Raw genomic sequence first — 13087 nt, forward strand, 5'->3', positions numbered from 1 at the left:
TTAAAAAGGAAGGTGTACAATCAGTGCATTTTACCAGTTCTGACATATGGGGTAGAAACTTGGAGACTGACAAAGAATCTTGAGAACAAGTTAAGGACCGCGCAAAGAGCGATGGAACGAAGATTACTAGGCATAACGTTAAGAGAAAGAAAGAGAGCGGTTTGTATCAGAGAGCAAACGGGTATCGACGATATTCTAATTGACATCAAGAGGAAAGAATGGAGCTGGGCAGGTCATTTAATGCGCCGGTTAGATAACCGTTGGACCATTAGGGTTACAGAATGGGTACCAAGAGAAGGAAACGAAATCGAGGACGACAAAAGACTAGGTGGAGCGATGAAATTGGGAAATTTTCGGGTGCTAGTTGGAATCGGTTGGCGGACGACAGGGGAAATTGGAGATCGCAGGGAGATAGATGCCTTCATCCTGCAGTGGACATAAAACAGGCTGCCGCTGCTGCTGCTGCTGCTGCTGCTGCTGGTGGTGGTGGTGGTGGTGGTGGTGGTGGTGGTGGTGGTGGTGGTGGTGGTGGTGATGATGATGATGATGATGATGATGATGATGATGATGATGATTACTAACGTCCCGATGTCACCTGCAGGTATTCCCGCAGCTGATCATGACATGATTCATGGTTGCATGTGGATGCTAAAATACCGGGAATTCCAAAAAACGATGACACGCGGAAGGGCTCGTGAACCGAAGGCTTCGTGTATGCGCTTGGATGCCGTACTGATTATGCAAACGGCGCGAAATGGATGAGGCCGCTTCGAGAGCTAACGGAGATGGCCTGCTGCTGTGGCGATGTTTATGAAACAAGCATAAAATAGCGATTGAACAACGAATATATAATGGTTCCAGAGAAATGTCAAGTTTGACCTGTGCTATGCTCGAAAAGAGACTGGAGTTGCGTGTAATGAAGCGAGCGGCTCTATTCTGTACGGATTCTAGCAGGTTCATCAGGTAGTTTTGATATGGGGACCATGTGGAGGCTGCATATTCTAGCTGCGGCTGCGCAAGTGTTAGATGGATCAGTTTTTCTCACATTGCGTGGGGAATTGCGCAAGTTACGGCACAGATGCCCGTGTCCTGGAAGCTTTGGCACAAATAGTGCTGATATGCGTCGGGTATGAAAGATTATGCATTGTTGAGACTCGCGGTAGCGTTTAGGCAACGAATCCTTAGTCGTGCCATGTGGATGAGTACGTCCGGCAGTCGGAGAGAACGATCAGGGGCTTATTTTACATTATTTACATATTGAAACAAGTCGCCAGATTCTAGTCAGAGCTCACACACGTCTGCAGACGTCAGGACACCTCAGCACACGCTCTCTCTGCACCAAAGGTCCGCTTTTAAAACGTTCTTCTTCCCTAGTTCCCTATATAAGGGAATTCGATCACATTGTTGCGGCCAATCAGAGGCGTACATTACACAGAACTTCGCCTCTGATATCCAGCCTTCGAAGCAAGGACGAGGCAATCCGAAAACAGATATCGCTCGCGCTTTATTAGAAATAATAAAGGGCCAAGAATGCTGCCTTGAGATACACACGAAGTTACGTCTCAGATGAAGTAAGATTGTTAACTCTTGTAAACTGTTGGCGGAAAAAAAGTAATTTGCGAAGCCACGAGAGTGTAAAAGAACCTTGGCAAAAAGCAGGTAACTGGAATGTGCAACACGGTCAAAAAGCTTTAGCAAAATCTAAAAAACATGCCGTCGGTTTGTAGGTTAGCGTCCATGTTGAAATGCAATTCAGTCATGAATTCCAGCTGTTAGGTGTCAGAGGAAAATCCTTTCCGGAAGCCGTGCTGTTCAGGAAAAAAGAAAGAGTTATGTTCGAGCTGACAGTAAATGTGAGAAGCGATAATGGGTTCCAGTAACTTACAGCAAATGCTTGTTAGTGAAATTAGACGCTAGTTTTCGGTTGAATTTCTGTTTCCGCTTTTAAACACAAGAATGATCTTCGCAATTTTTCCTATCCATATCACCTCTGAGGTAATCATGCTCACAGAGACGTGGCATTCTGACGACTCAGAAATCATGGCAATGCCTGCTTATACTCCTCTTAACACAAGGACATTTAAAAAAAGAGAGGTAATGGTGTGTTTGCTACTATATATAACACAATTCCACCTCGCATCGTCAGATAGTTCTCTGAAATACAGGCAATTTCTAAGCACTTACATTTAAACACAATAGCAATGTATCTTGCATGGTTCACCGGCCATCAAATGGTGCTATTGCAACGTATTTTGCATTACTGGACCGAATTTTTCATCTCGTCTGCTGCAACAAACACAATTAACCTACATGTATTTGCGGGAGGTGGATTCTAATAGTAACCCTCTTGCACAATCAAAAGAGCGAGACAATTTGTTACATTTGCAAGAACCTAATATTATGAGCAACGTATAATAAGGTTCCCCACACATTACGACATCGTCGTTATATTTACTTCATATTTAAATCCCTAGTGTCCAGCCTACCGAGATATCTCCCGCAGCGAACACGATTGTTAACCGTTTACTTATATACATGATTGTTAAGAACCTACCCCTAAACTATATCTTCTTTCCCGTTAAGCTGTACAAACTACACCAATCCTGAACTATTTCGCCAGGATGTGTTGAGTGGGACCATGTTCGCCAGGCGCATTCTTCTAATAGTGCGTAAGACAGATTTCTGCCAAGTTCAAGTGAAAAAATGTTTTCTAGTCCCAATACGTAGGGCGCATCTGCGGCTGCCGCCATGGTGGATGGAAACTAATCAATTCATCCATCAGAACTCCCGGTTCGCGAAATTAAAAAAGAAGTAATAATAATGACCACTGTCAATTGAAAGATTCACAAGACATACGAGCCAAGAAACGCCACCTAATTGAATGGCTTTTTAACGTAAATCTTCCAAGCCCGGACAAAACATAAAAGCAAGTTCGCTCACAGTCGCCAAGTACGATAGCGATAGCAAGACATGTCGAGTTCTTTCCTGTTTGGAAGCAACAAACTCATTCAACGAATGTTTTACAAGCCTGACAATGGAGATAATAACCTTCCATATTATTTATTCATTTATTACAGAGAAACTGCTTATGGCTAGAGTTCCGTGCATACCGCGTCCGTCAACAAATCTGCGCAAGCAAAAGCTATCCCCGCTCGACATGCCAGCGTTCCCGTACTGCCCTTCCCGCTGCGAAGGGGCTGACGCCATTGGCCCACTGCCAGTCGGTGGTGCGGTGATTTCTGTCTCAAATTCCTTGCCTCAAAATTGTTACGCGAACGAAGGATTAATAACTAGGGACTACTTACAAAGTATATTTACAAATGATAACTGCAGCGCTGGCCAGTTCCGGCGACAGCTCGGGAGCCAGGGAGCGTTCGTCGCCTTCGTCGCGGCGCCCGCGTGCATCGTCCACAGGAAACACGCAATATGCGTGTATCCCAGGCGGCGGAAGCACCGTCCCGGGGCGCCTAAATATCGGCGATAAGAGGAGAGCAACATGGCTTGAGGTGGTGCGACATGCACAGCGTCAGTGCGGGACAGACGAGGCGCCGGTGCTCGTGCGTAACTGGAGTCACGGCACGCAGCACTCGATATACCGTGGCAGGAGCACATATCTTGAAGTGAGAACACTAATCTATATTATCACCCGCCGTGGTTGCTCAGTGGCTGTGGTGTTGGGCTACTGAGCACGAGGTCGCGGGATCGAATCCCGGCCACGGCGGCCGCATTTCGATGGGGGCGAAAACACCCGTGTGCTTACATTTAGGTGCACGTTAAAGAACCCCAGGTGGTCGAAATTTACGGAGTCCCCCACTACGGCGCGCCTCATAATCAGAAAGTGGTTTTGGCACGTAAAAGCCCACAATTTTTTTAATCTATATAATGAATGTATACCATGAATGAATGTATAAATGTGTGCGTACCTTTCGTCACAATGGCCACCGATCAGGACAATATATGTGTGTTCCACATGCTGTGCCACCTCTCTGTCGTGTGGTACACAGCTTTGCTGGTCATACGCCTTCACAGGCCGCCATGATCTTTATTTATTTATTTACTGTCAGCCTCAGACTATTGCAGGACGGGGATCTGAATGAGTGGTCTTATACAGTGAGGAACTTGCGCACGTCCGCACGTAGTGAACAGTAGGAACATAATCATTTGTCACCAAAGAAAAAAATCAACTACAGCAAGCGAATAGCTGCTGAACTCAGTTCATTTCTACACAAAAAAAATAGAAAAGCTCCGTCAGTATTTTTGCAAATTCATTGATAAACATGCAGTTCACAAGCTCTCGTGCCAACACATTTCACTCTCGAGCTCCGCATGGAAAGAAAGAATAACGAAACGTGTTAGTGTGAAACCTCTACCAGGTTAAGTGCTTATTGTGCATATTTCTCGTTAATCCAGATGGCGTAGGTGATACAGATATATCAGGACCAGTTTTCGTTTGGTCATTTTAAAGCTGCAAGAAATACTTCAGGCCTAGAAATTTTGCGCGTTTTCTAATAGTCGGTAATTGAGACCTATCCAAAAGTTGACAAGTGTAGCGTACTTATTTGTTACATGCAATCACGTCGCCTTTTATCGTACATTTTCCAACATCACTACGCTTGAATTAGTAGATGGATGCCAGCACATTGCACCACACTCCAGTATTTGTCCGAATGAGGAAAGTGTAGGCTACCAATATCTTGCCTGCTATTGAGGAGGAAGTATTTTTTTTTTCCTGTAGAGTCATCTTCGTAACCCGATTTGTGTTGACATAGACGACTTACAGCTAAAATATGTTTAATTTGTTTCGGATTTCCCTACACCGGTGCTTACGTACATTTGCCATTTATGCCTATCCTCTGGTGATTTTCATAAAAGAAATGCAAATTGCCTAAGCTGGTGCAACGTATAAATATGGAGACAAAAACAACTTTTCAAATTATATACCGAAATGCGTGTAGCCTCTGCAAGCACAATTATTCGTCTGTATTGTGGAAGAACAACTCAAAGTTGCTTGCGTACCACAAGAGAGCATAGCAAGTGTTTCTGCAATGAAAGTTCAAGTTAACCAACCAGAATTGTCAGCTGAAAGGCGAATCGGCTATCTATGTCTTTTCCATGAGATATATTTCACAAATCCTCCACTGAAACAAGACGTGTTCATCCTGACTTCTTACATATCCTCACACGTGGGCCACCAGTTTGTAATGATAGCCTTTGTTTTAATTCGTTCCTGCCTACGTCTGCCGCCAAATGAACCCACCTTCTCGCCTTTCCAAGCTGCAATCTTTGGTATTGTACAACGTAACTCACCCACTCCTCTCTGCGACGCCAACAGACATTGATATTACTTTAAATAAATAAATAAATATGTAGCAGTCTCGCCCGAAAGGCAAAGCATCGATGGCGATAGCAAATCAGTAGACACCTCTACGAAGAAAAGATAGTGGTTTTATCAGCCGTATAAACTTGGCAACATTCGATTACTAACGGAATTAGCAAGCATGATGTCCGCACGCACAAGCAAAATGAACACATCACACTCGATGGGCGCGGACACTGACTGTCATAACGCTGGTGTGAGCACGTGCGGCAGCAGCATCAAGCCAAGCGACCTTCGTGCTGTCTTTCGCTTCAACGCAAGAGCGGCGAGAACAAAGCGCGCACAAAGGTACGAGCTGTATGCAAATCGCTTTCGACATGACCGCGCGCCGCCGCGGAAAGCGTGCTGGCTTAGTAAAAGCCTACCGCGCTACCTCCTCACTTTCCTCTGTTTCGCACTCGAGATTGAACCGCGATCGTCTGTCCCCTTGCGGCCGGTCGTGAAATACGCAGCTGATGCCAGAGCACCACGCCGATCCCCCTTTCTCCGGCCCATCTCCCCGTGGCCTTTCGCGCGACGGAAGACGGCGCGTTTACTCCTCGCTTTCCTCCTTCGCGCGCGCCAAATTGAGCCGCGATTCTCGGCTTGCCTCACATGCTTTCACTCGCGCGTGCAGCATACGACGCGCGGCAACGGTGTTATCGCTCTTGCACTTTACACACTGAATCACGGAGATGGCAACGGCAAAAATGCGCCTGGAGTGTCCATATAATTTCTATCGCAAAAAAAGGCAGAAGCGCTTTGATATATCAGCTCGTAAAAGTGGCATGACATCAAGTTAGTTTATAGCACAGATAATGGCTTCATCGACGCGGAACCCAGCGTCTTCCAAGACCAGCGTTAATTATTCGCTTTCTAATCGGCAAGGCACTGTTGTATTATTTGTTAGATCCCCTTTCAACGCTCACCTTATCGTTATCTGATTAGGAACAATATATCGCACTTACCCATACGTATTTTCTTTCAAATCTATGCTGTAGGGCAGCCCTGCGAAACCACCAGAACACGCTGAGCGTGCCACCGTGACGATAGACGGAAGTGGCTTTTATACCTGCTCGAGTGTGTGCTCTCGTGCCGAACGCTGTCCTTCGGTGTCTCGTTCCCTTTACACCCGCAAACATCAAGGCAGTTCGGTCCCTGACTTTCCTTGAAGTTCCGAGCAGGCCTTCGCGAACCTTGAGCCTCGGTTCTAATGCGAAAAGTTGTTCACCTATCTCCTCCGCTCCCAACGCGGCGAGAAAAAGTTTGCCAAAGTGAGACGCCGTATACCGCCTCTAAATTTCTACATACACAGGTCTGGTCTCGCTATGTCTCCTCTATGTTGTTTTTCCTCCAATGCATTTGAATCTATTCAACACTTTTTTTTCTCGTGCCGCCTATTTCTAAGACCAAGAAAACTCTTAGAAATTTCATTTCGACAACTTGGGTTATGGCTAACCTCGCCAACCATTCTTTTGAAGCGACTTCCCTGGAATCCAGCCATAGGGATAATTTTCTCGCAGTTTACAAGTTTATTAGACACACAAAAAATATACCTTGCTGAACTTCTAAAATTATCAATTATTCCTATTATTTCCCTTCTTTATGCTAATTGATCTTATCTCAATGTTCTTAACAGCATTTTTCTAATTTCTTAATTATATTTCTTTAACCAAACCTCAGTTATGCAAATTTAGTTTTTGTTTTAATTATAATAAACAGTTGAAATCACCTGCTTCTTGGCCAATTCTCCGTAGTGGGTATGAGCCAGTATTTGGAGAGAAGGCCAGCAGCATTTCAAATGCTATCTTCCCAATCGATCATCTCTGCCAGCCTTCACCTGTAAATAAACACACATTCACCCATAACAGTTTCGGTGCAGTTGCGGGGCACCTCGACCACGCCACTACGGTTCCCCAACCACCTGATCTTCGCCGAAGCCGCCGCCTGGTTGGACTGCCTCTATTGCCGTTGGTGGTCGATATGTCACGCGATGAAGATGCAACTTGAACTGTACCCACTCTAGCGGCCTCTTCGGTACCAGTTTCAGCAGTGGTTGGTTCCTGGCAACGCCAGTACCTTATAGAGCCTCGATTTTCGCAAGCAAGTTTAGCGAGGACGTGGACGAGTCGCGGCCCCACTACAAACAGGTGAGAAGCTGCTACAACTGGGAAGGAATAAGCCAGCTCTCAAACGCTGTGTTCTTCTTGAGAGACACGGCACTCGTGTGGTTCGATAACTACAAGGACACGCTTACAACATGGGATCGCTTCGTGTCTGAAATTAAAGAGCGTTTCGGCGATTCCGTCACGAAAAAGAAGTAGGCAGAGCAGACGCTGCTTCAAGGAGGCCAAGTTCCAGGCGAGACTTGCACAACGTATATGGAAGTCATATTGAAGCTCTGCAGAACGGTCCCTCTTCGCATGTTAGAGAACCAGCTTGACCACTTGTTGAAGGGAATCGCCGAGGATGTTTGTAACTTCCTCATCGGCAAGGAGAGCCTCAACTCAGTCGCCGACGTAATACGACATTGACTCTCTTTCGAGACCCTCAAGACGCAGCGCATAACACCGAAGTTTGGCCAGCTCGCAACTGTTATGACTGTTGCCAGCGTAGGCGACAGCCCATCACTCGATCTCATATCGACTATTAGGTTGATCGTGCGGCAGGAACTGAGTCGACACGCAGAAATGACTAACGGCACGGGCTGCTGTGATGCTCAGCAGCTTTACCGTCCCACACTGCCTCCTTTGTCCGTTGCTGCAACTGGTGTGGAAAACCGTAGGACTTTTCCATCTTCTCGCGCTCGCCATCGGATGGACACCGGCTGAGCTCACCCTATCCGGCAGAAGCCTTACCGAGTGTCGTCATCGGAGAGGAAGATTATTGCCCAGTAAGGACAAGAAGTTTTGCAGAAAAAGGTCATCCAATAGCCTTCGAGCCCGTGGGCAGCGCCAGTTATCCTGGTGAAGGAGAAAGGTATCTCTTGGAGCTTTTGCATTGATTACAGGCGGCCAAGCGTGGTCACAAAGAAAGATGTGTACCCGCTCCCACGAATCGTGGACGTAATGTACTGCCTGCATTCTGCTTCCTACTCTTGGTCGCTCGATTAACGATCACAATATTGGCAGATACCATATGGAACCCGTTGACCGAGATAAGGCCGCATTTGTTACACCGGATGGTTTGTTTGAATTTAAGATTACGTCGTTCGGGCTTTGTAACGCGGCCGCCACTTTTGAGAGATTCATAGACACAAGTATTCGCGTACTAAAGTGGGAGATATGCATGTGTTACGTGGATGATGACGTCATTTCCGACCGTATGCTTGAAGAGCAAAACACCTGGTTAGGCATGTTTTGGATTGCGTGATTGATTGATTCTCAACTCCGGAAAGTGCCAGTTTGGGGAGCGTCAGACATTGTTTGACGTCAGACATTGACGTCAGACATTGCTAAGCACGCGACCTCGTGCTTAGCAGCCGGACACCACAGCCACTAAGCGGATGCTTTCAAGTTGCAGTAAGCGGGCTTATAGTAGCTCTACATCCGGACCGACAAATTAGTGCCAGTGAGCACACCTGTTATGTGTAATCAAAATATATCAGGGTGCGAAATGTGCATATATTGTGTGATCATAGGCAACTCTAAAGCAGACAGACGTCTTAATGAGATAGTACATGATATTGTATACGGCTTCTTCGATATATACTTGATTTCATTTTCGTTAAATTAGCCATAGATATCGACCACACGAAATATGCACATTCTTGGCTGATATCCCGAAATGGTTTACAAAATGTATTTTAATATTCTAAATAGAGTTCTAAAGAATGCTGAGATGAGCTGTTATGACTGCGAGATAAAAAAGAAAGTTGGAAACGTTCTTAAAAAGCTATGGAAAGTTATTAACAATCCTTTAGGTAAATCTTTTCACTATGAAGGTCGTAAATACGATCATCCTTCTAATATTGCGAATGCATTGAATGATTCGCTCGGTACTAGCAATCCAGATCTTAACGTTTCTTATAGTCATGTATATAAAGAGCGCCCCAGAGTTTATATTTGTTTCCTGTTTCATGTCACGAAGTGTATAATATAATACACCACCTCCAAAATAGAAGCCCTGGATTGGATCAATTTTATTCTGTACATCTCAAACGGATAGACAGACAGACAGATAAAGAACTTTATTTACATGGTCCTGTGAAGCTTTGCCCTAGGGCAGAGCTGCGGGCCGCTCCCACGTGGGGACTGGTAGGCCGAGCCTAATCACCGCACCGTGGGCTTTCTGGACAGCCCGAGTTTGACGTGAAAGTTCTGAGCTCTGTATGACAGAGCTCCATTCTTGTTCGGTGATTTGATTGGGTCCCTGTAACGAGGGGCGTCGCCAGAGCATGTGTGCGAGATTCCTAACAGCCCCACAGTCGGGGCAAGTAGAGCGAAAAGCCTCTGGAGTGATCGTATGGAAAAGGGCCAGGTTTGGCTAGCACTTAGTCTGAAGCATGAGTAAAGTGGACGCCAGAGGTCTAGCCAGTTTGCTTTGAGGGGGGGGGGAGATAAGTTTTCCTACCAAGGTGATAGTGCGTAGTGATTTCGCTGAAAGTGGTGAGAGCGTCCCGAAACACGAGAACCCCGGTGATTGAGCTCGACCCTGCTCCCGCGCGGTGGGTTAGTGCGCGCTTGGGAGTGGGCGATGTCATAGAGATTGGGCAAGGAGTCAAGCTGGGGGCCGAGGTGCGCTCGAAGCCACGTGATGGTGTGCGGAGAGATTATCTTGTTCTTGAGAATGTTGTGAGCCTCCTCAGCGATGGATCCTGAAGCGAAAGCCCTGACCGCAGATTCCGAATCGGTGAAGATTTGTGATCTGCTGTTATCTAAGAGTGCTATAGCAACTGCGACCTGCTCCGCTCTGGTTGGTGTTGAGCACTTCAGGGAAGCCGCATTCACTATCTGTCCGTAGTGATCAACGAGGGCAATGATGAAGTTAGACGATTGTCCATATTGGGCTGCGTCGACAAAACATGCCGAGTAGGGATCGTCTTTGGTGAACTTGAGGAGGGCGAGGCGCAAGAGCCCTGCGTCTGCCTACATTGTGTTGAGGATGAACATTACGGGGAAATGGTGCGACTCGTATGTTGTTTCATTGATCTTCTGAGATTTCATATTTGCGCTCCTCCATGAGGATAGGGTTGATCCCAAGAACTGCCAGGATCTTCTTTCCAGCCGGGGTACAGGATAGACAGGCCAGTTGGGCTGACTCCTGGGCCTCGATTATCTCGTCCAATGTGTTGTGCACTCCTAGTTGCATAAGGAGGTCCGTGCTCGCCCATATCGGAATGCCTAGTACTTTTCGATACTTTTTTCTGATGAGCGTATTCAATCGTTTCTTCTCGGAGTTATACCAATTGTGCATGGCTGCCACATAAACTACACGACTCATGAGGAAGGTGTGGAACAACCTGAGGAGGTTGTCTTCCTTTAGGCCTCCACGCCTATTCGAGACTCTGTTGATGAGTCTGATCATGTTCTCAGTCTTGGCTGTCAGTTTGTAGAACGTCGTATTGTTACTGCCATTGGATCCGATGAACATGCCAAGGACCCGAATGGTGTCTACTCTGGGGATGGTACAGCCGCTTTTAGTGTGGAGTTTGATGTTTATTTCAGACAATGGTTTCCAGCCTCTAGGTTTGCAACCTCTCCCGACTGGCCTGTAAAGGAGGAGCTCAGACGTACTCGGGGAGCATCTAAGCCCTGTATTTTCATGGCACATCTCTGTTTATCTACAGCCTCCTGTAAGCCTGGTTCAACAGCTCCTTCGCTTCCTCCGGTGCACCAGATTGTGATGTCATCAGCGTAGACCGTATGATTGATCCCTTCTATGTTAGGGAGACTTTGCGATAGTTTCTTCATGGCGATGTTAAAAAGCAGCGGTGAGACTACCGCTCCTTGTGGCTTGCCTCTGGGGCCAACAGCGAAATTGTCGGACTTGAGGTCACCGATCTCGAGCGTGGCCTTGCGATCCATGAGGAACGAGCTTATGTATCTGTTGAAGGCGTCTCCAAAATTGAGCTCCGAGATGGAATTCGGAATGTGAGCATGGAATATATTGTCAAAGGCCTTTTCCAGGTCTAAGCCTAAGATGCCTCTTACATCTCTTGTGGTGTTGTCAATGATGTGACACTTGATGAGTTTCATCACGTCTTGCTTTGACACGGCCGGACGAAAGCCGATCATGTTATACGGAAACAATCCTTGTTTCTCGATGTGCTTGGAAATTCGATTGTGTATGACACGTACCGCCACTTTCCCCACGCAGGACGTGAAGGAAATGGGTCTGAGGTTTGAGAGACTCGGGGGTCTTCCAGGCTTTGGAATGGGGACGACCGAGGCCATTTTTCAGGAATGCGGGACAACCCCTCGTTCCCATATTCCATTGATCTCCTCTGTCAACCATTCTATAGAGCAGTCGTCCAGGTTTCTGAGGGCCCGGTTGGGGATGCCATCAGGGCCAGGGGCCGGCCTGCCATTTAGGCTCTGGAGAGCTTCCCTTACTTCGCATGCCTTGAAGGGGTTATCTAGCTCGGGGCAAGATGAGCCTTTGTAGGGCGGATTGTTTTCGTCACTTGAGTTGCCCAGTGGCAGATAGTTGCGAGCGAGTCTTTCGAACACGGTCTTTACTTTCTCTGATTGTGATGCCTCGTGTAAGACCTCAGGCAAACATTCGTGGCAATTATCAACAAGGCTACTAGCAAGGCCAAGATATTCCCACTCCTGGTTGCCGCAGACTTCAACGCTCCTCATCAAGCGTGGGGGTACCAACACGCTAACCGCAAGGGCGTTGACCTACAGCAAACTATAGTGAATAATAACCTCACACTTATAACAGATCCGGCTTTTCCGACCAGGATCGGCAACTCCTGCTCTAGGGATACCACACCTGACCTCTTTTTCATGCGGAATGTGGAGTCGGCCTCATGGTCCAACCTCCAAGTGGACCTTGGCAGTGATCACAATATCCTGGCCACCTCCGTCAACGTGAGAAGCGGGGACCTCAAAAAGTTCACTATTACAAATTGGGATTACTTTCGCAAGATTAGGCAAGAGTGAGCACAGACACATGACTCAGCAATTAGCCTAGAGCAGTGGGCTGAACAGTTAAAAGAGGATATCAGTGTGGTGACAAAGAAAGTCCAGACTGAACTGGAGGTTGAGAAGATGGATAGCCACCTCGCTCGTCTTCTAGAAGCTAAAACGTCACTGTTGAACAGATGGAAATGGCAGAAACTCAACCAAAGGTTCCGAAAAAGATCGCGGAGCTCAACAAAACTATAGAAGATCACTGCCAAACCTTGAGCAGACAACAGTGGGATGAGGTCTGCAATTCCGTGGATGGCCAGATGAGAGTTGGAGCTAAATTAAACCCATTAGAGCATCTGCTCGATGATACCGATACCAAGTCAAACCAAAGACAAGTGATATGAAACGGATCGCTCATATTGTTGTGAACGCCTTACGCATATTAATAACTTTATTTTCAAGATAAGCATGTTTCCCTCAAGTTTAAAATAAGCGAAAGTCACACCAGTTTTCAAAAAAGTTCATAAGCTTGTCGCCATAACTATCAGGCTTTTCTACTAAAGTAGCTCTAGTTTCCCTAACAGATAAAATAAGGATGACCTTTAATAGGGGCAAATTGGTTAGAGCACTGTTAATAAGCCCGTCTAAAGCT

The 13087-nt window shown here is 46.6% G+C and overlaps 1 protein-coding gene across 2 annotated transcripts in view; it reads right to left on the reverse strand.

Moving 5' to 3' along the window:
• The window catches only part of LOC142578615 (dehydrodolichyl diphosphate synthase complex subunit DHDDS-like), a 73267-nt gene that overhangs the window by 30097 nt on the left and 30083 nt on the right, over positions 1-13087 (reverse strand). Inside the window, exon 1 of one of the 2 annotated variants that reach the window (XM_075688032.1) lies at positions 6325-6428. The exons of the other annotated variant lie outside the window; for it this stretch is intronic. Within the exon in view, the coding sequence (XP_075544147.1) occupies positions 6325-6328 (4 nt within the window). The 5' untranslated portion in view covers positions 6329-6428. Of the gene's footprint in view, positions 1-6324; positions 6429-13087 lie in introns of those variants that run through there. 2 annotated transcript variants of the gene reach the window in all.

This window comes from Dermacentor variabilis, chromosome 4 (assembly GCF_050947875.1).
Source record: "Dermacentor variabilis isolate Ectoservices chromosome 4, ASM5094787v1, whole genome shotgun sequence".
NCBI classification, from domain to species: domain Eukaryota; kingdom Metazoa; phylum Arthropoda; class Arachnida; order Ixodida; family Ixodidae; genus Dermacentor; species Dermacentor variabilis.